This window comes from Plecotus auritus (genome assembly GCF_963455305.1).
Source record: "Plecotus auritus genome assembly, chromosome: 3".
Taxonomy (NCBI): Eukaryota; Metazoa; Chordata; class Mammalia; order Chiroptera; family Vespertilionidae; genus Plecotus; species Plecotus auritus.
The window spans coordinates 25,810,194-25,833,285 of NC_137772.1; the positions used below are offsets into that span (position 1 = coordinate 25,810,194).

Consider the following 23,092-nt stretch of genomic DNA (forward strand, 5'->3'; position numbering starts at 1 on the left):
GGGACCGCGGGCTGTGAGGCTTGTCCTTCTCCTGGGCTGCAGGCGCAGGTGCTGGTGCCCGGGACTGTGGGGCGGGCAGCTTGTTCCTCTCCCGGGCTACAGGCGCAGGCACAGCCGCTGGCACCCAGGACCGTGGGGCGTGTGGCTTGTCCCTGTCCCCAGCCACAGCCTGGGTGGTCCCCATTCCTCTCTTGTGAGCTCATTTGTGTCTGTCTGGTCCCCATTCCTCTCTCCCCAGTGTTGAGTGTCTGAGCCATTATGGCGTTATGGCATGAGGGTGTGATGACCATTTGCATATTAGCTCTTTATTATATAGGATGTTTTGAAAATTTTCAGGTATGTACCCAGAAGACGGGTTGCTGGGTCATATGGTAACTCTATTTTTTGTTTTTTCTTTTTATAAACTTATCGAGGTGATGTTGGTTAATAAGATTATATAGGGTTAAAATGTACATTTCTATGATCCTTGATCTATATATTGCATAGTGTGCCCTCTCACCCAAAGTCAAATTATCTTCTGTCTCCATATATTTGACTCCCTTTACCCTTAATACTCTCCCCACTTCTTTCCCTCTGGTAACCACCATACTGTTGTCTATGTCTATGCTTTTTTTGTTTGTTGTTCTTGTTGGTTCATTTGTTGTTTTCAGTTTTATATCCCACATCTTATTCTTAATTTTTTGAGGAACCTCCATACTATTTTCCATGGAGGTTGTACCAGTTTACATTCCCAACAGTAGTGAATAAGGATTCCTTTGTCCCCACCACCTTTCTAACACTGTTACTTGTTTTGTTGATAATAGGCATTCTAAGAGGTGTGACGTGGTATCTCATTATAGTTTTGGTTTGCATTTCCCTAATAGCTAGTGAAATTGAGCATCTTTTCATATATCTCTTGGTCATTTGTATGCCTTCTTGGGAGAAGTGTCTATTCAGGTCCTCTGCCCATTTTTAAATTGGATTATTTGTTTGGTGTTATGTTATATGAGTTCTTTACATATTTTGGGTATTCATCCCTTGTCAGAGCTGTTGTTTGCAAATATCTTCTCCCAATTAATAGTTTGCCTTTTTGTTGGCAGTTTCTTTTGCTTTGCAGAAGATTTTTAGTTTGATACAGTCCTATTCATTTATGAAATTCCACATTTAAAAAAGTTATGATTCAGTTTCATAAATAATAAAGGGCACAAGTTAAATGCATGAATCATTGCTTAAAGTCATGTTATTAAGAGTCTCATGCTCTATTGACTGAGCTAGCTTGGTAGGCACTTCATAGAACTAAAACCTATATAATTTTATTAAATAAGATTACCCCAGTTAATTTAGTGAAAAATTTATAACTTTAGAACTATCATTAAAGTTTTCAAAAAATAACAGTATCACAAAAGACGGAAAAACAAAATCACGTTATTGTGTTTTTATTTATTGCATAAATTACATCATTTTTATAAATCATTACTTATACATCATTATTTATTTCTTGGATTACAATTGGAATGTAGTTCTATCACTAATTTAGAATATAGCACATTGTATATATAAAGGGTATGTGATATATTAATGGCAATCACTAGTTTTTAAAAGTAATTTATGTTTTACAGTTTGATTACATGGGCTCTGATATAAAGGCTGTAACAGAGAAGGTTATTCAGATATTTGGACTTGTTAACACTGTAAGTTTTTAAAAATTCTTTTGTTTATATATTTTGTAAAAGTATCTGTAATATGTATTGATGTGTTTGGTATTTGGTTGTGCTGTTAAACAGTTTTCCATGATCAACATACCAAATTAAAGGTCTTGAATATGTTTTTATAAAAGTTCAATGTAATGTTTAAATTTATTTAAAATTTTTTATTTATCTTCTCTTTTTAGATGTTTACTCAGTTAAAATTGACCGTTGTAATATCTTCTATAGAAATCTGGTCAAATAAAAACAAAATTTCTACTTTTGGAAATCCTTACGCAATATTATACAAATTTTTACAATGGAAATCTAAACATGTTTTCCATCCTGCATATTTACTTGCGTGAGTATAGTATTTGTACAGTATTATAGAAAAAATGCAAAATGTTTTCATATGTTAATTATGAAAAATAATCATCTATTTAATATATACTATCCTAATATATAAAAGCCCTGGGTTGTAACGACCCATAACAACCAAGGCTTGACCAACTGGAAGTCAGTCCTGCAGTCGGTGCTGGAGGAGCTCAGTTAGGGACAAGATCGGGCCAGCAGGGGAGGGCCGTTGGGGGCAAGATCAGGCCAGCAGGGGTGGGCAGTTAGGGGCGATCAGGAAGGCAGGCAGAGGCAGTTAGGGGTGATCAGGCAGGTAGGCAGAGGGGTTAGGGGCAATCAGGCAGGCAGTCAGGTGAGCAGTTAGGAGCCAGCAGTCTCAGATTGCAAGAGGGATGTCCGACCCCTGTGGGATCAGGCCTAAACTGGCAGTCGGACATCCCCCAAAGGGTCCCCGATTGGAGAGGGTGCAGGCTGGGCTGAGGGAACCCCCCCTCTGTGCATGAATTTTGTGCACCAGGTCACTAGTATTCTATAAATTTGGTGAACATGATTGGGATGGGGGAAAACTAAGTTAAAGTCCTTGTCCTTAATGAGCTAATGTGAAGCAAGACTTAAAAATTTCTAACTGAAATAAAATAACCTAATAAAAGTGAAGTTACATAAAAGCATTGAAATAATTAAAGGAGATTAATCATAAGTGATACACTTTCTTTAATGTTGCTTGGCTTATAAACTTTAACTACCTGTTATATAATCTCTATATTGTGTCTCTCATCTGATTTATTTTTATGCTTTTATTTTCTAATAACATAAATATATTGAATTGCTTTCCTATCTAGAATCTTATGTGCAAAAAAATTTATTCATTTTTTGTAAATAAGTGAATAAGGAGGTCACAGAAAATTGAATTTTCAGGGCTGTAAATGTTGAGGGAACCAGAATAATAAACATAAACCATTAGTGCAAATGTATTTGGCATAATTGTTAGGCCTTATCCTTATTATACTTCTAAGTGTTTATCAAACACAAAATTTGTATATATATACTGCCATATTCTTAACATTGTAGGTATGAGAAAATATGTGTTTAAATTAGGTTAATTCAGAGTAGCATGGTCCTTAGGACATAGTAATTGCTCACTAATGTTTGTTGTTATGAAAATTTATCACCAATAATACCACTCTTAAATGCAATTGTGAGGAAATTCTTATTTTTAGCTTCAAGAAACAAATTAGTTTTAAAGGAGCCGTACTTCCTGGAAAAATATGTTTTGAGAATGAGGACGCAGGAGTTGCTCTGGTATGTAATTATTATCCAGTTTGTTCTCATTATTTTCATGTTTAAAAATTTCCTAAATATTTTAAAGGATGAATAAATATATTACATAGTTTGCTCATTCTTTTTTTAAAAATATATTTTATTGATTTTTTACAGAGAGAAAGGGAGAGGGAGAGAGAGTTAGAAACACCAATGAGAGAGAAACATACATCGATCAGGTGCCTCCTGCACACCCTCTACTGGGGAAGTGCCCGCAACCAAGGTACATGTCCTTGACCGGAATTGAACCTGGGACCCTTCAGTCCGCAGGCCAACACTCTATCCACTGAGCCAAACCAGCTAGGACTACTCATTCTTTTTTTTTATTTATTAAGGTATTATATGTGTACATATCTTACCATTGCCTCCCCCACCCCACTCCCATACATGCCCTCACCCCCCAATGTTTTGCATCCGTTGGTTACTCTTATATGCATGCATGTAAGTCCTTCAGTTGATCTCTTATTTCCCCCACCTCTCCCTAACATAACTGCTGTAATTTGACAGTCTGTTTGATGCTTTACTGCCTCTGTATCTTTTTGTTCATCAGTTTATAATGTTTTTCATTATCCCCAAATGAGTGAGATCATGTGGTATTTTTCTTTCATTGACTGGCTTATTTCACTTGGCATAATGTTCTCTAATTCCATCCAGGTGCCTACAAATGGTAGTAATTCCTTCTTTTTTATGGCAGCATAGTATTCCATTGTGTAGATGTACCATAGTTTTCTGATCCAGTCATCTGCTGACGGGCACCTAGGCTGTTTCCAAATCTTAGCTATTGTAAATTGTGCTGCTATGAACATAGGGGTGCATATATCCTTTCTGATTGGTGTTTCTAGTTTCTTAGGATATATTCCTAGGAGTGGGATTACTGGGTCAAATGGGAATTCCATTTTCAGTTTTTTGAGGAAACTCCATTCTGTTCTCCACAGTGGCTGCACCAGTCTGCATTCCCACCAGCAGTGCACGAGGGTTCCTTTTTCTCTGCATCCTCACCAACACTTGTTGTTTGTTGATTTGTTGATGATAGCCATTCTGACAGGTGTGAGATGGTATCGCATTGTCATGTTGATTTGCATCTCTCAGATAATTAGTGACTTTGAGCATGTTTTCATGTGTCTCTTGGCCTTCCTTCTGTCTTCTTTCGAAAAGATTCTATTTAGGTCCGTTGCTCGTTTTTTTATTGGATCATTTGTCTTCCTTTTATTAAGTTGTATAAGCTGCCTGTAGATGTTGGAGATTAAACCTTTATCAGTGATACCATTTGCAAATATGTTCTCCCATACAGTGGGGTTTCTTGTTGTTTTGTTGATGGTTTCTTTTGCTGTGCAAAAGCTTTTTATTTTGATGTAGTCCCATTTGTTTATTTTCTCTTTGGCTTCCATTGCCCTAGGGGCAGTATCAGTGAAAAAGTTCTTTTGGCATATGTCTGAGATTTTGCTGCCTGTGGATTCCTCTAGTATTTTTATGGTTTCCCGTCTTATATTTAAGTCCTGTATCCATTTTGAGTTTATTTTTGTGTATGGTGTAAGTTGGTGATCTAGTTTCATTTTCTGGCATGTATCTGTCCAAATTTCCCAACAGCGTTTATTGAAGAGACTGTCTTGACTCCATTGTATGCTCATGCCTCCTTTGTCAAATATTAATTGCGCATATTGGTTTGGGTCGATATCTGGATTCTCTATTCTATTCCATTGATCTATATGTCTGTTCTTGTGCCAGTACCAGGCTGTTTTGAGGACAGTGGCTTCGTAATACAGCTTGAAATCTGGTATTGAGATCCCTCCTACTTTATTGTTCTTTCTCAGGATTGCTGTGGCTATTTGGGGTCTTTTTTTTTATTCCAGATGAATTTTTGGAAAGTTCTTTCTAGGTCTGTGAAATATTCTGTTGGTATTTTAATGGGGAGTGCATTGAATCTATAGATTGCTTTGGGTAGTATGTACATTTTAATGATGTTGATTCTACCAATCCATGAACATGGTATGTTCTTCCATCTGTTTACATGTTCCTCTATCTCTTTTTTCAGTGTCCTGTAGTTTTCTGCGTATAGGTCATTTACTGCCTTGGTTAGGTTTATTCCTAAGTATCTTAATTTTTTTGGTGCGATGGAAAATTGGATTGCTTTTTTAGTCTCTCTTTCTGTAAGTTCACTGTTGGTGTATAGAAATGCCATAGATTTCTTGGCATTAATTTTGTATCCTGCTACATTGCCGAATTCATTTATTAAGTCTGTAGTTTTTTGATGGAGTCTTTTGGGTTTTTTATGTACAATATCATGTCATTGCAAATAAGGACAGCTTTACTTCTTCTTTTCCAATTTGGATGCCTTTTATTTCTTCTTCTTGTCTAATTGCAATGGCTAATACTTCCAGTACTATGTCAAACAGGAGTGGTGAGAGTGGGCATCCTTGTCTTGTTCCTGTTCTTAGGGGAAATGGTTTTAGTTTTTGCCCATTGAGTATGATGTTAGCTGTGGGTTTATCATATATAGCTTTTATTATGTTGAGGTATGATCCTTCTATTCCCACCTTGTTGAGAGTTTTTATCAAGAAAGGGTGTTGGATTTTATCAAATGCTTTTTCTGCATCTATTGATATAATTATGTGATTTTTATCTCTCAATTTGTTTATGTGATGTATCACATTTATTGATTTGTGGATATTGTACCATCCTTGCATTCCTGGGATAAACCCTACTTGGTCATCGTGTATGATCTTTCTGATGTACTACTGGATCGGATTTGCTAGAATTTTGTTGAGGATTTTGGCATCTACGTTCATGAGGGATATTGGCCTGTAATTCTCCTTCATTGTGTTGTCTTTATCTGGTTTTGGTATTAGGGTGATGCTGGCTTCATAGAAGGAGCTTGGAAGTGTTCCTTCCTCTTAAATTTTTTGGAATAGTCTGAGGAGGATAGGTTTTAGTTCTTCCTTGAATGTTTGGTAAAACTCTCCTGTGAAGCCGTCTGGCCCCGGGCTTTTGTTTGCCGGAAGCTCTTTGATGACTGCTTCAATTTATTCCATAGTTATTGGCCTATTGAGATGTTTAGATTCTTCCTGATTGAGTTTTGGAAGGTTATATTTTTCTAGGAATATGTCCATTTCCTCCAGGTTGTCCAGTTTGTTGGAATAGAGTTGTTCATGGTATTTTTTAACAATCATTTGTATTTCGGCGGGATCTGTTGTTATTTCACCTCTTTCATTTCTGATTTTGTTTATTTGGGTCCTCTCTCTTTGCTTCTTGGTGAGCCTGGCTAGAGGTTCATCAATCTTGTTTATCCTTTCAAAGAACCAGCTCTTGGTTTTGTTGATCTTTTGTATTGTTTCTTTGGTCTCTATGTCGTTTATCTCCGCTCTGATCTTTATTATTTCCTCCCTTCTGCTTACACTGGGCTTTTTTTGTTGCTCTCTTTCTAACTCTTTGAGTTGTTGGGTTAGGTAATTTATTTCCATTGTTTCTTGTTTTTTGCAGTAGGCTTGTAGAGCTATGAACTTCCCTCTCAAGACTGCTTTCGCTGTGTCCCATAGATTTTTGATTGTAGTGTTTTCATTGTCATTTATTGCCATGATGTTTTTTATTTCTTCTTTGATCTCTCTAGTAACCCAGTCATGGTTTAATAGAATGCTGTTTAGTCTCCATGTGTTTGATTTCTTTGGGTTGTTTTTATTGTAGTTGATTTCCAGTTTTATGCCACTGTGGTCTGAGAAGATGCTTGATATGATTTCTATATTCTTGAATTTGAAGAGACTTTGCCTATGTCCCAACATATGACCTATCTTTGAAAATGACCCATGTGCACTTGAGAAGAATGTATATTCTGTGGCTTTGGGGTGAAATGTTCTGAAGATGTCAATTAATTCCATCTGGTCTAGTGAGTCATTTAGGATTGATGTTTCTTTGCTGATTTTTTGTTTAGAGGATTTGTCCAATGGTGATAGTGGGGTATTAAAGTCTCCTACTATGATTGTATTGCTGTCAGTCTCTCCTTTGATATCCTCCAGGAGTTTTTTTATGTATTTCGGTGCTCCTGTATTGGGTGCATATATGTTTACCAGAGTTATTTCTTCTTGTTGGATTGCTCCCTTTAGTATTATGAAATGGCCTTCCTTATCTGTTGTTATGTCCTTCACTTTGAGATCTAATTTGTCAGATATAAGTATTGCTACCCCAGCTTTTTTTTCAGTTCCTTTTGCCTGAAAAACCTTTTTCCATCCCTTCACCCTCAGTCTGTGTGCGTCTTTTTTTCTGAGGTGGGTTTCTTGTAGACAGCAGATATATGGGTCGTGTTTTCTTATCCAATCTGTTACCCTATGTCTTTTGATTGGGGCATTTAATCCATTTACATTTAAAGTTATTACTGATAGGTACTTATTTGTCACCATTCCTATTCTTTACCCCTGTGTTCCTTCTGTTCCTTCTTCACTTCCTATTCCTTTTTTTTTTTTTTTTACAGCAGACCCTTTAGCATTTCTTGCATTGCTGGTTTGGTGGTAATAAATTCCCTTAGTCCTTTTTTTGTCTGTGAAGCTCCTGATCTCACCTTCAATTTTGATTGATAGCCTTGCTGGGTACAGTATTCTTGGATTCAGACCCTTCCTTTGCATGACTTTGTATATTTCATTCCATTCCCTCCTGGCCTGATGAGTTTCTGGTGAGAAAGCAGTTGCTAGTCTGATGGGGGTTCCTTTGTATGTAACTTTCTGTCTCTCTCTTGCTGCTTTTAAGATTCTTACTTTGTCGTTGGTGTTTTTCAATTTAATTATAATGTGCCTTGGCGTCGGTCTTTTGGGGTTTATTTTGCTTGGTACTCTGTGAGCCTGTTGAATTTGTGTGGGTTTTTTCTTCCCTATATCAGGGAAATTTTCTGTCATTATTTCTTCAAAGAGGTTTTCTATTCCTTGCTCAGCTTCCTTTCCTTCTGGAACCCCTATTATGCGGATGTTGTTTTGTTTCATTTTGTCGCAAAGTTCCCTTAGGCTCTCTTCCTGCCTTTTAATTTTTTTTTTCTAGAAGTTGCTCTACTTGGGTATTTTTTCTCATTTTGTCTTCTAGCTCACTGATGCGGTCCTCTGCTTCTTCTAGACTACTCTTGATGCTTTCTATTGAGTTCTTTACAGCAGCAATGTCATTTTTCATTTCTTCTTGGTTCTTCTTCATTTCCTCTTGGTTCTTGCTCATATTGTCGAATTTGTCCTCCATTCTTTTCAGTCACCTTATGACCATTTCTCTGAATTCTTTTTCTGTAAGGTTTCTTGCCTCCATTTCGTTTACTTCCTTTTCTGGTGATGCCTGCTTTTCTTTCATATGCAGGCTGTTTCTTTGTCTCCCCATGGTCTCTCTTCTCTGGGTGTCTGGTTATGTAGTTCTCTCTCTCCTGCGTTGATTTAAAGGCACAAAATACAGCACCACCAGGTACAACACACAAGGCACTGAACAGAAATGTATTCACGATATTAATAACCTCCAATAAAGGTGACCACTAGAGAAAGGCAAATTAGGGGATAGGAGAGAAAGAAGAAGAGGAAAAAGAAAGAAAGGAATAAAAAGGAGTGTTAAAATGAAATTGGGAAAAGGAACAAAAAATAAGAGAGACAAGAAAGAGACTAAGAGAAAAAGGGGAACAGACTATATATATTGGGGATAAAACTCCAATAGAACAATCACTAATCCCAGCAAATGCCAGCAACAAGTACCTGGGGATTAATACAAACTACAACACCAACTAATATTGAGTGAGGCAAGGGAAAACAGAAGCACTAAACAAACAAAAAAATAAACAAAAGAAGAATAAGCAAAACAATCTCACAAAAAAACATAAAAATTCGATATAATCTACATTCAAGCGAACAACAACAAAAGGACAGAGAGAAAAAATTTTTTGGATAGTTAAGACAGCGAAGAGAGAGGTGTGTATGGACTTGAAGCAGGGGATTGGAGATTAGATATTAAGTAGGGTGAAATTTTAACAAGGCATAAACAGAAAGAATAGGGAAAATCTAAAGCAGGAAAGGGGTAAGATAAACAGGACACCGAAAAGGGGAAGGTTAGGAAGAGAGTGATGGCATAAAGGTAGAGTTGAGATAGAGTAAAAAGATGCTAAAGGAAAGATTAAAAATAGAATGTAGAACACTAATCCCAAAATAAAATGAAGCGAAAATAAAATGACACTTAAAAAAAAAAAAGATAAAATAGCAGTAGTAATAATATGGATTGAAAATAAAAATGTAATAATTAAAAAGGTAAAATCAAGTGAGGAAAAAAGGAAAAAAATTAGTTTCTGGAGTAAAAGATGCAAAAAATGAAAATAAAAAAATAAAAAATAAAAATAAAATGTGGAGTAGTGAAGGTCATTCACTTCCTCTGTTGTTCTGTTTGGCACGCCTGTTTCTCAGTCCGGACAGTATTGCAGTTCCCTGCGTTCCACTGCTCTTCAGTGTTGTAAGCCAGCCCTGATTTTAAGCAGGCGGTGTGTCTTAATTTCTCGTATTCCTTTATTTTTGATTGCACAAGAGAAAATTTGTGATTCAGCCCCTGGGTGGCAGTGTTTCTGGATTAACTTCCGGGTCTATATATGGCCTCTCTAGGCAGTGTTAGAGCCTTCTTTCCCTGTGGCACTCACTACCGGTTTGTGGGAGTGGGCTGCCTCAGAGCTGGCTCTCTGATGGTCACTCCCCGCTCCGATCCCCAGGTTCCAGAAAAACAACTTTCCCCTGCAGTCTCCCAGGGTGTCCCCAACTGGGTGATCCTATGTATTGGGCTTAGTAATCAGAAGCAAGGATTTGAAGAGGAAAAAGCCCAAGTGCGCGAACTCCGTGGCTGCGCGTAAGTCTAGGCAGCCGGCACACCCCTGAAATTCTTAGGGTGTCCCTGCACATCAGATCAAAATGGGTTGCTTTTTCGAGAGCCCTTCTGTTAGCAGCTCTGAGGACCCCCTTCCACGTTCACAGATCACGCCAGCCCCAACAGCCACGGATTTTTCTAGGCACAGACTTCCCTGGTCCTCCAGCTCCTGCAAAATGTGCGTTCCTCTCTCCCGCCGGGACCAGAGACCTCACCTTATCCCAGGCGAACTCTGACCTTTCTGTGGTGGAGTGTAGAGCTCCTCTGAACCCGTGTGTTTGCGCCAATTGGGGAGCATTTTTCTGGGGCTCGCAGCTGTTCCGTGGGTGCTGCAGTTGTGGATTCTCAGGCTTCCGATAAGCTCCACTTTCCGGTTCAAGATGGTGCAGACTCCGCGTTCAAGCCTGCAGCTCCGCGAGGGGACCCAGCCGCAGTGGGGGCTGCCAGGTCAGGGGAACCCTGTCTAGCAGTCCCCCACCTTCTTCTGGAGTTCAGCTGTCCCCCAACTTGCCAACAAACACTCCTCGTGCGACCCTCAGCTGTTCTTTCTTTCTGCTCCGGGACAAGGCTTGGAACATGTCTGTCTATTGCGCCGCCATTTTTCCCCTCCTCCCTACTCATTCTTTAATAGTATTTTATATTACTAATTTTGGAACATAATTATACTATATATAATTGCTTTTAAAAATAGAACAACTATAAATTGAACTGATCATAATATATTGCAAGTCAACATTTAATTGTTTTGGACAGTGGTATGCTTGCATCAATATTATTATTTATACTAATAAAAGGGTAGTATGCTAATTAGACCAGGAGACCTTCCAGTAGACCTGGGTGTCCTTCCGGACAAAGCCATGGTGGCAGGGCTGAGGCAGAGGCAGTTAGGAGCAATCAGGCCAGGAGGGGAGGGCAGTTTGGGACTAGCAGGCCGGCAGGGGGGGCAGTTGGGGACGATTAGGCCAGCAAGGCAGGGGGGCAGTTGGGGACGAGAAGGCCAGCAGGCAGAGTGGTTAGGGGCAATCCTTTGGGATCAGGCCTAAACTGGCAGTTGAACATCCCTCGAGAGGTTCCAGATTAGAGAGGGTACAGGCCGGGCTGAGGGACATCCCCTCCCCCATGCACAAATTTTGTGCACTGGGCCACTAGTATATTCAATAATGTTAATTATTGAACATATCAAATTTTCTCTCAAAATTAAGAATTTGTGTACATTCATTTACTTTTTTATTAAATGAGATTTTTTTCTATTTTATGCTAACTGTTTTTATTACTGCATTCAAGTCCTTATGTTTTGGAGGAGCAGACTTGTAGGAAAAAATAGCTATCAAATATTCATAATCCACTGTTTTATGGAAAAAGTGAGAACGAGCTCTAACTACAGTGTTATATTCCATTTGTCACAAGTTATTTAAAAATTAGGAAAGGGAACTAACTTGAGAATGCCTCAGAAAGAGATGTGTGCACTGTTATTTTCATATTGAGCAATTTGTGCAGTTGGTTAAACTTTTAGTAGCAACTACAATGAAGCAAATTGCCATTGACAGATTAAAAAGATTTAAAATCACTTCTGGTATGTACTTGTTATAGCATTATGTAAGTTTAAGGTCTATAATGTGATGATATGATATATGTATATATGGGAAATTATTGCCACAATAAGGTTAACACATCCATCATCTCATATAGTTACTATGTGTGTGTGTGTGTGTGTGTGTGTGCTGAGAATCTTTAAATCTATTCTCTTAGAAATTTTCAAATATATAATACAGTATTGTTAATTCTCATTACTATGCTGTACATTGTATCTCCAGAAACTAGATGTTCGTACACTTTGACTACGTTTACTCATTCCCACCTCATAGTCTCCACTCTTGACAACCACCAGTTCATTCTTTGCTTCAAGATTTATCCATGTTGTTTGTATATATATGTATGTATACATACATACATACGTACATATATACATATACTAGAGGCCCGATGCCATGGCCAGAGTCCTCTGCTGCCTCTGTCATGGCCCTTGCCTGTTGAGGCTTTGTCTGGAAGGAAGGACGTCTGGAAGGATGTCCAGTCTAATTAGCATATTACACTTTTATTATTATAGATACAGATATATCACAATTTTTTTATTCACTCATCTATTGATGGACATTTAGGTTATTTCCATATCTTGGCTATTGTGAATAATTTGCATTGAATATGGGCTACAGATATCTCTTTGAGATAGTGACTTCATTTTCTTCAGATGTAGGATTCCCCCCCCCCACCAAATGCTGAATAATTATAAAGGCAGAGTTTATTAAAATACATTTCATTTTCAAAAGTGTGTATACATTTTTTGGGGATACCCTGTATATACTAACTAGTGGAACTGCTGATCCATATGATAGTTCTTTTTTTAATAGTTTTAGGAACCATCATGCTGTTTTCTATACTGGTTATACCAATTCATATTTCCAAAAACAGGAAACAGGCTTCCATTTTCTTCACATCGTTTCCAGTACGTGTTATCTCTTGTATTTTTGATAATAGCCATTCTAACAGGTGTGGTGATATTTCTTGTGGCTTTGACTTGTATTTCCCTGATGTTTATTGATGTTAAGCACCTTTCAATGTATCTGGTGGCCGTTTAAAATCTTCTTTGGAGAAATGTGTATTCAGGTTCTATGACCATTTCTTAATCAGATTACTTGTTTTTTGCTAGTGAATTGTATATGAGTTCCTATATTTTGGATATTAACTCCTTATCAAAGATATAATTTGCACACTTTCTCACATTCTGTAGGTAACCTTTTCATTTTGTTTATCGTTCTTTTGTTGTGTAGAACCTTTTTATTGATGTAGTTCCACTTATTTATTTTTGCTTTTTTTTGGTGGTTTTGGTATCATATCCTTAAAATAATTGGCAAGACGAATGTCAAGGAGATTTTTTAATATTTCTTTTTAAAGTTTTATGATTTCACTTCTTATATGTATATTTAATGTATAATTTTTATTGTTGATAATATTACAGATGTCTCACATTTACCCCTCTTTAACCCCATCCTCCCAGCCCCTACCCCCCAAGGTCTTTGCATAGAAGTATATAAGTTCTTTGGTTTAACTCTTCTCATTCCCCTAACCCCACATCAAGAGAGAGGAAGGGTTAGGAATAGAGAGAGAGAAACATCGATGGGAGAGAAACATCATTGATTGGCTACATACTGCATGCCCCCTACTGGGGATTGAGCCTGCAATCTGGGCATGTGCTCTGACCAGAAATTGAACTGGTGACCCCTTGGTTCCTGGGTCAATGCTTAACCACTGAGCTATATTGGCTGGGGTCACTTCTTACATTTTAATTGTCAATTTATTTAGTAAATTTTTGTAAGCAGTCTAAGATAAAGGGTCCCATTTAATTATTTGAATGTAAATATTCAGTTTTTCCAACACCATTTATTGAAGAGGCTATCTTTTTTCAATTGAGTATTCTTGGCTCCCTTGTCAAATATTAGTTGATCATATCTTCAGGGGTTTATTTTGGGGCCCTATTCTGTACCTATACCATACTTCAAAAAATGTTTTTATTGATTTTAGAGAAAGAGGATCTGGATAGAGAAAAGGAGAGAGACGTATGAGAGGGAATCATTGATTGCTTTGCCTCTTGCACCTAACACTTCCAAGGACTGAGCCTGCAACCTGGGCATGTGCATGACCCGGAATTGATCCAACCACCTTTTGGTGCACAGGGTGATGCTCAACCAACTGAGCCACACCAGCCAGGGCTATACCATACTTTTGGGTTACTATAGCTTTGCAATATAGTTTCAGAACTGGAAGTGTGATGCCTCCAGCTTTGTTCTTTCTCAGGATTGTTTTTGCTGTTTGGGGTCTGTTGTAGTTCTATACAAATTTTAGCATTATTTTTTCAATTTCTATGAAAAATGGAATTGGAATTTTTAGTAGCGGTTGCATTGAATCTATAGTTTGGGTATGGACATTTTAACAATATTAATGGAATATCTTTCCAATTTCTTTCAATATCATATAGTTTTCAGAGTAGAGATCTTTCACCTGCTTGGTTAAATTTATTCCTAATATTTTCTGTTATGTTACTATTATAAATGAGCTTGTTTTTTAAAATTACTCTGATAGTTTATTAGTGTACATAAATGCAACAGATTTTTGTGTATTAATTTTGTATCCAGCTACTTTGCAGAATTAATTTTTTACTCCTAACTTTTTTGTTTGTTTTGTTTTAGGGCTTTCTGTATATAGTAGCATGTCAAATGCAAATAGTGACATCTTTACTTCTTCTTTACCAATTTGGATGCTTTTCCCCCCTTTGCTTAATTGCTTTAATTAGTACTTTCAATATTATATTGAATAAAAGTGGTGGGAGAGAACATCCTTGTCTTTTTCCTGATCTTAGAAGAAAAACATTTAGCTTTTCACGTTGAGTATGATGTTAGCTGTAGACTTGTCATATAGAGCTTTTTTCTTGTTGTGGTACTTTCCCTCTCTACACACTGTGTTGATAATTTTTAATAAATGGATATTGAATTGTTTCTATTTATTGTTCTTATTCATAGTTGTTTTTTTAAAAATTTTCCCTCTCTGTTTTTGCCCATTTTATTTTTATTTATTTAGTTTATTTTTATTGTTGAGAATATTATAGATGTCCCCCAATTTGCCCCATTTGTCCCCCTCTACCTGGCTCCTGCTGCAACCCAGGCCTTCATCACACTATTGCCTGTGTCCATGGGCTATGCATACATGTACATAAATTCTTTGGTTAATCGCTTCCCACTTTCTCTCCCCCAATCCCTCTGATATCTGTCAGTGTTTTCCATGCTTCCATGACTCTGGACCTATTTTGTTCATCAGTTTATTTTGTTCATTTAGATTCCACATATAAGTGAGATCATGTGATATTTGTCTTTCTCTGAATGGCTTATTTTGCTTAGCATAAAAATATCCTGGTCCGAAACACTGAACAGACCGTCCAACCTCAGAGAAAAGGCAAGGGAAGGGGGATAAGAGATCAGCCAAAGGACTTGTATGCATGCATATTAGCATAACCAATGGACACAGACACTGGGGCAGTGGGGGCTTGTCCTGGGAGGAGGGTTTGGGCAGGGGGGTCAATCTGGGGAAAAGGAGACATATCTAATACTTTAAACAATAGAAAAAATAAACAAAAAGAAAATCTTAAAAAAAATCTCCAGGTCCATCCATGCTGTCAAAAAGGTTAAGAGATCCTTCTTTTTTACAGCTGCATAGTATTCCATTGTGTAAATGTATCACAGATTTTTTTAGTCATTCATGTACTTACAGGCATTTGAGTTGTTCCCCTTCTTACTACTGTAAATAATGCTGCTGTGAGCATAGGGTGCATATATTCTTTCTGATTAGTGTTTCGGGATTCTTAGTATAGAGTCTAAAAGTGGGATTACTGGGTCAAATGGCAGATCCATTTTTAATTTTTTGAGGAAACTCCATACAGTTTTCCACAATGACTGCACCAGTCTGTATTCTCACCAGCAGTGCACGAGGGTTCCTTTTTCTCCACATCCTCACCAATACATGTTATTTGTTTGTTATTTGCTTATTTATTGATGGTAGCCATTCTGGCAGGTGTGAGGTGATAACTCAATGTAGTTTTAATTTGCATCTCTCTGATGATTAATGACTGAGCATTTTTTCATATGTCTATTGGACATCTGTATATCCTCTTTAGAGAGGTATCTAATCAGGTCCTTTTCCCATTTTTTATTGGATTGTTTGTCTTCCTTTTGTTGAGTTAAATGAGTTCTTTATATATTTTGAAAATTAACTCCTTATCAAATGTATCATTGGCAAATGTCTCATATTCAGTGTGTTCCCTTTTCATTTTGAAGATGGTTTCTTTTGCTGTGCAGAAGCTTTTAATTTTGATGTAGTCCCATTTGTTTATTTTCTCCTTAGTTTCTTTTGCCCTATGAGATGTATTGGTAAAAATATTGCTGTAAGAGATGTCTGAGATTTTGCTACCTGTGGTTTCTTCTAGGATTTTTATGGTTTCACAACTTATATTTTAGTCTGTTATCCATTTTGAACTTATTCTTGTGTATGGTATAAGTTGGTGGTCTAGTTTCATTTTTTTTACATGTACCTGTCCAATTTTCCCCGCACCATTTATTGAAGAGACTTTCTTTATTCTATTGCATGTACTTTCCTTCTTTGTCAAATATTAATTGACCATAAAGGTGTGGGTTGATTTCTGGCATATCTGTTCTGTTCCATTGGTCTGCATGCCTGTTCTTGTGCCAGTACCAGACTGTTTTATTTACAATGGCTTTGTAGTATAGCTTGTAGTTTTTGCAATCCCTCCTATTTTGTTCTTTTTTTGGTTTCATATAAATTTTTGGAGTATTTGTTCTAGATCTGTGAAATATGCCATTGGTTTTTTAATTGGGTTTGCATTGAATCTATAGATTGTTTTGGTTAGTATGAACATTTTAATGATGTTAATTCTTCCTATCTATGAACATAGTATATGCTTGCTCTTGTTTGTATCTTCCTCTATTTCTTTTTTCAGTGTCCCATAGTTTGCTGAGTACAGGTCTTTAACCTACTTGGTTAATTCCCAGGTATCTTTTTTTGTTGTTGTTATTGTTGCAATGGTACATGTTTTCTTTTATTTCTCCTTCTGAGAGTTCATTCTTAGTGTACAAAATGCTATTGATTTCTGGATGTTAATTTTCTGTGCTGCTACTTTGTCAAATTCATTTATTAAATCTAGTAGTTTTTGATGAGGTCGTTAGGGTTTTCTCTGTACAATATCATTTCTAGCAGTTAGACCTTGAGCCAAGGTAATGTTGTTTGAGATGTGGATACCCTTAAGATGATACCCTCTTGAGTTTATGTAGGTCTTGTTTTTGTGGCTCTGTGGTATTATAATGATGCTGAAGCCCTGTTTTGTAATATGAATTATTGGGCCTGTAACTTGGGACCCCAACTTATAAATATTATTTAAATCAAGGGGCTTATAGATACACAGATAGCAAAAGGGACATTGGTATCTGTGCCAGAGCATGACTAGCAAAATCAAAACCCAAATTAGGCATGGCTGGATTGAAAACTGTCCAACAGACTGAAGTTTTTCCTTAGGTGAGGAGAAGTGTTCTGTTGTAAATAGGTTTTAAATCATATGACCAAATTTAGTTGTAAGTTGATAATAGGTTGACAGGTTGTTTGCCATTTAAAGTATCTGTGCTTGAGGTCAGGGCTCCAGAATCAGGATACAGATAGTTGTATGGGCCGTTTGACTCAGTTTTGGTTTGTTTGGTAACAGGAAAGTAGGTGAAGTCTTTGGGTTGTAATATTTTCTTTAAACCAAAGCTGAACCTACATTGGCCCATCAAAGTCACTCAAAGTCTAATTTACTTTAGGGTTCAATCTTGGTGTACGTTCTATGGGTCTGGAATATATTCACTGTGCTCTGCTTATTAATTTCTCCCCTCCTCACAAGCAAACACAAATCTTTTCATTGTCTCCATAATTTTGTTTTTCTGAGAATGACGTATAGTTGGAATTATACAGTATGCAGCCTTTTCAGATTGGATTCTTTCACTTAGTAATACGCATTTGAGGTTCCTCTATTTCTTTTCATTACTTGATAACTCATTTCTTTTTAGTGCTGAATAATATTCCATTGTCTGAAATGTGCCATAGCTTATGTATTTGTTCACCTACTCAAGGATATCATGGTTGCTTGCAAGTTTTGGCAATTATGAATAAAGCTGCTATAAATGGCTGTATGCAGAAAATGGAAATAAAACAAAGGAGAACAATAATACCTACTGAAGGTGTATTAATTATTGATTGCTATATAACTGATTATACCAAAACTTAGCAAATAAAAATGTAGTTCTGTGGGGTAGGATTCTAGGAACAGCTTAGTGAGCAAAATCAAGGTGTCAGTTAGACCTGTAGTAATCTCAGGATTCAACACTGAGAGAATTTGTTTCCAACCTCAGTCCCGTGGCTATTGGAAGACCCCAGAAAATCTTTTCCAAGTTCACTTATGTGGACCTCTTATTAGGCTGACTTCTTAGCATAATAGCTAGCTGGCTTTCCCCTGAGTGAGGAGAATGAGACAAAATCCAAGTCAGTCTTTTTCTAACCTATCTTGGATATGATGACCTGTCACTTCTGCTATATTCTGTTAACTAGAAGTATTCAGGGACATGAATAGAAGAAGGTAGAAATCATTGAGACCTATTTCAGAGGCTGCCTTCTACAAAGAAAAATGTACAATTGATTATTAAAATACTAGAGGCCCAGCGCACGATTAAATCGTGTGGGTAGGGTCCCTAGGCCTAGCCTCCTGAAATCAGGGCCATCTTCTGCCTGTTCGCCAGTCTCCAGGCCAAATGCTGCCTCTGTCATTGAACTGTCAGGCCATTGGGATCATCAGCTCATCCCCAGCTGCTCCAGGGCTCAGGCCTGCGGGAAAGCGGGCACTGGAGACTTCACCTCCATGCGTGTGCGCTGGGCCAGCCACTGATGGAATGCACTGCCTGCTTGGCGCTGCTCACGTGGGCGCCGCCTACGCCACTGCTGCTGCTGCTGGGGCTTGAGGTGCTGACCGAGGCTGCGGGGCGTGTCTGTGGCCAACCTGCCCCTGTGTGAGCGGCCTCGAGCGGGCAGCATGCACATGGAGGTGAAGTTTCTGGCACCTGCTTTCCCACAGGCCTGAGCCCTGGAGCAGCCGGGAATGAGCTGGTGATCCCAATGGCCTGATAGCCAGGCCAGTCCTCCCACCACCACCCTGATTTCCCCGTTCACCATCGCTGATCCATTGGAGCCTGAGGGCCTTCAAGAGGTCAGCAGTTCAGTCTGCTCACCAGTCCCCAATCCCACCCCACCCCTGCTCATGGATGGGAGGGAGGGACCAAGAAGTGGTAAATGCCACCTCATGGCAACCGGTCATTTGGTCGTTCTGGTCATAAGGGACACTGGCTTTTTATATATAGATTAGAGTAATTTTGTTTAAAATAATTCAAAGATGCAATGTACAATGTGGTGTTTAAGACTCCAAGATAGCTGCTGTTGTCCTTAAGTAATAGTATTTTGAAATTAAACTTTTGTGTTTATTTATCCATGTTTAACAAATCTATCATCCAAATGCTTATATAACTAATTTCATCTACATAGGTATCTTGGATGCATTGATACCTTTTAAAAATGAATTCCACTTACTAATTTTTGATTATAGTAAGTATTGTGTGTGTTTTTTAAAATAACAATAGAATTCTTAGCTGAATTATTTTCTTTTCTTTCCCTTATATTTAGCAAACAGAGGGTTCATCTTTGGAGTCATATGCTGTCAGTATCGTGCAGTTGCTTAGCATTCATATGGGACTGAGTTTTGACAATACTGATACCTGCTATTGTTCAGGAGATGTTTGCACAATGTCACCAGAAGCAATGTAAGACAATTTTCTTTATGAAATACACATATTCTTTTAAAGAACTTGTTTGGTTAGGAGCTCTTACATTTCCATTAACCAAACTAAAGTAATTGACAATTACAGAACACTGTATCCAACAACTATATACAATTTTTTTTTAAGTACCGACGGAAACACGCCAAAATGACTCAACACTCCCCAAACCCTCCATACCTGGGTAAACTCTCTTCTTCCTTCCTACCTTCCAGAGTCTGATTTGTGTGTGTGTGTGTGTGTGTGTGTGTGTGTGTGTGTGTGTGTATATATATTTTTTTTTTTTCTTTTTTCTGGCCTGCATGAAAGCTCCTTCTAGGAACAAGCCAGATGAATTGTGTGATCTCAGTGATTCTGCATAAAATTACATGCTTTTATATTTTCATTTAAACTGGCATTGTAGCCAAAACCGGTTTGGCTCAGTGGATAGAGCGTAGGCCTGTGGACTCAAGGGTCCCAGGTTCGATTCCGGTCAAGGGCATGTGCCTTGGTTGCGGGCGCATCCCCGGTAGGGGGCGTGCAAGAGGCAGCTGATCGATGTTTCTCTCTCATCGATGTTTCTAACTCTCTATCCCTCCTCTCCCTTCCACTCTGTAAACTGGCATTGTACAATAAAAGGATGTGCAATTCAGGTTAATTACATTTTATTTATCTTGAAATGCATTAAATTGTAGATGAATAACACCATGACCCATTGAGAAAGAGAGACTTTGAAGCAAGGAGAAAAAGCTTTTAATTTTAGTATTGCTAATAATACTTTTCTCTTGTTTTATAAACAAGAGGGGTTACATTTCCGTTTTGCATTGGTTTCCACAAATTGTGTAGCCAGTCCTGATTGTTTTACATCATCACCAAGACTTGATATGATCAGTATGTTTAATTCGAATCATTTTAGTAGGTAGGTAATATTATCTCATATGGCTTTTAATCTGATTTTTCCTATGAGCTAATAATGTGAACATATTTTCATGCTTAATAGCTTTGTATATCTTCTTTGATAAAGAGTTTATTCAAATCTTTTTTTTCCAATTTTTAAAAACAAAATATTTTGTGCTTTTATTGAGTTGTAAGAATTGTTCATATATTTTGCATATCAGATACATGATTTCCTCTTTAAAATGCATTTTTTAAGAACATGTTTTTAATTTTGATGAAGTACACTTCATCAGTTTTATGATTTTTAGTTAATTACTGTATATGTGTTTTAGTTCATTTTTATTTTTGCCATATGGATTTTCAATTATTCCAAGACCACTTGTTTTCATCACTTAATTGCCTTGGCCACTTTTTCAAAAATGAAGTGACCATATATGTGTGGATTTTTAATTGGAATCTCTATTTTATATCATTAATCTGTATGTCTACACTTATGCAGATGCATATTACCTATTATGCTGTACCTTTTATTGAATTTTGAAATCAGGTAGTTCAAATACCCAAATTTTTTCATCTTCTCCAAAGTTCTTTTTGGCTAATCTAGGCTCTTTGCATTTTAATGCATATTTTATCAGCTTCTAAATTTTGACAAAATCTCCTGTTGAGTTTTTAAAAAGTATTGTATTATTTAATTGCATAGTTCAATTTTGGGAGAATTGCCATCTTAATAATATGGAGTATTTTGATTCTTGAATATGGTATATGACTTCATTTATGTAGGCCTTTAATTTTTTTCAGCAATGTAATTTTATTTTATAATTTAAATTTATCTTTAAGCATTTATCTTTAAGTATTCTTTTTTTGTTATCATGAATGAAATTATCTACTTATTCTCAAATTGCTCTTTTCTAGTACATAGAAATATAATTGATTTTAGTACATTGACTTTGGGAGCTGCAAACTCGTTAAATACTTTAGAAGTTTCAGGAGATTTTATTTGTTGATTCTGTAATATTTTCTCTAAACAAGATCTCGTCATTCATGAATAAGAACAGTTAATCTTTTTCCATCTTTTTGTGTGTAAGTCTTTTTTCCTTCCTTACTTACACTTGAATTAACTTCAGCCCAATGTGAATTGATATGGTGAGAGTGGATATCCTTGCCTTGTTTCCAATCTTAAGGGAAAAGCATAACATCATAAGTATGAAGCTAGCCATAGTTCTTTATTCTTTAAATATATTTTTACTTATTTTGTTTCTTTTTTTAATTTATTTTTATTGATTTTAGAGAGGAAGGGAGAGGGAGAGAGAGATAGAAACATCAATGATGAGAGAGAATCATTGATCGGCTGCCTCCTGCACACCCACTACTGGAGATTGAGCCTGCAATCCAGCCGTGTGCCCTTGACTTGAATCAAAACTGGGACCCTTCAGTCCACAGGCCAATGCTCTATCTATTGAGCAAAACCAAATAGAGTGCCATAGTTCTTTTTTAAATTAAATGTCCTCTCTTCTAAAATAGTGTCTTTATTCCCTTGTACAATATGTTGTTTTATTTGTGTTCTTCATTATTCCAATAACTATCTGACTTATTTCACATGTGTGTTTCCTGATGTTCATATTTTTGCTTCTAGTAAACACTTGTTCTACTTTTTACTAAATAGCAGTTGCCTATAAGAATGCTCAGTAAATGATGCAAATAATGACCTAATTAGCTAAGGATATTTGCTTATTATTTAACTAGAGGCCTGGTGCATGAAATTTTTGCATGGGGGGTGTATGTCCCTCAGGCCGGCCTGCATCCTCTTGCAATCTGACACTGTTGGCTCCTAACCGCTCACCTGCCTGCCTGCCTGATCACCTATAACCACTCGCCTGCCTGATCACCCCTAACTACTCACCTGCCTGCCTGATCACCCCTAACCACCTCTGCCTTGGCCCCCACCACTGCGGCTTCATCCGAAGGATATCGGGAATGACATTCAGATGGTTGTTCGGCTGTCCAGTCTAATTAGCATATTACACTTTTATTATTATAGATTTTATCCTTTGATATTCTAAATTTTTATTAAAAAAAAAGTAGATAAATTTATTTTGTCTTCCTTGTGATAATTTCTCAGAAGAATAGTTTCACCATATTTTTGAGTGTTTTAATTATATACTTCATAAACAATCAACTTTGTTGATGTATAATTTGTTCACAATAAAATTAACATGCTTAGAGTCTTCAAGTTTATGACTTTTGAGAAATATATATAAACTAGAGGCCTGGTACATGAATTCATGTACCAGTAGGGTCCCTCAGCCTGGCCTGTGGGATTGGGCCAAAACCAGCTCTCTGACATCCCCTGAGGGGTCCCGGATTGTGAGAGGGCACAGGCCAGGCTGAGGGACTCCACTGGTGCACGATCAGGGCCAGGGAGGGACACAGGAGGTTGGCCGGGCAGGGAGGGTCTGCAGGAGGGCTCCAGGGCATGTCTAGCCCATCTCACTCAGTACCAATTGGCCAGACCCCAGCAGCAAGCTAACCTATTGGTTGGAGTGTTTGCCTCCTGGGGGACAG

The 23,092-nt window shown here is 37.4% G+C and overlaps 1 protein-coding gene across 1 annotated transcript in view; it reads left to right on the top strand.

Annotated features, from left to right (window-relative positions):
- LOC308243472 (disintegrin and metalloproteinase domain-containing protein 5-like) overlaps nucleotides 1-23,092 on the top strand; it is a gene marked incomplete at both ends in the record, with an annotated part of 133,395 nt that overhangs the window by 45,549 nt on the left and 64,754 nt on the right. The window contains 4 exons of the mRNA XM_080659017.1: nucleotides 1,599-1,670; nucleotides 1,871-2,025; nucleotides 3,236-3,317; nucleotides 19,503-19,639. Of these exons, the coding sequence (XP_080515143.1) occupies nucleotides 1,599-1,670; nucleotides 1,871-2,025; nucleotides 3,236-3,317; nucleotides 19,503-19,639 (446 nt within the window). The remainder of the gene's footprint in view (nucleotides 1-1,598; nucleotides 1,671-1,870; nucleotides 2,026-3,235; nucleotides 3,318-19,502; nucleotides 19,640-23,092) is intronic.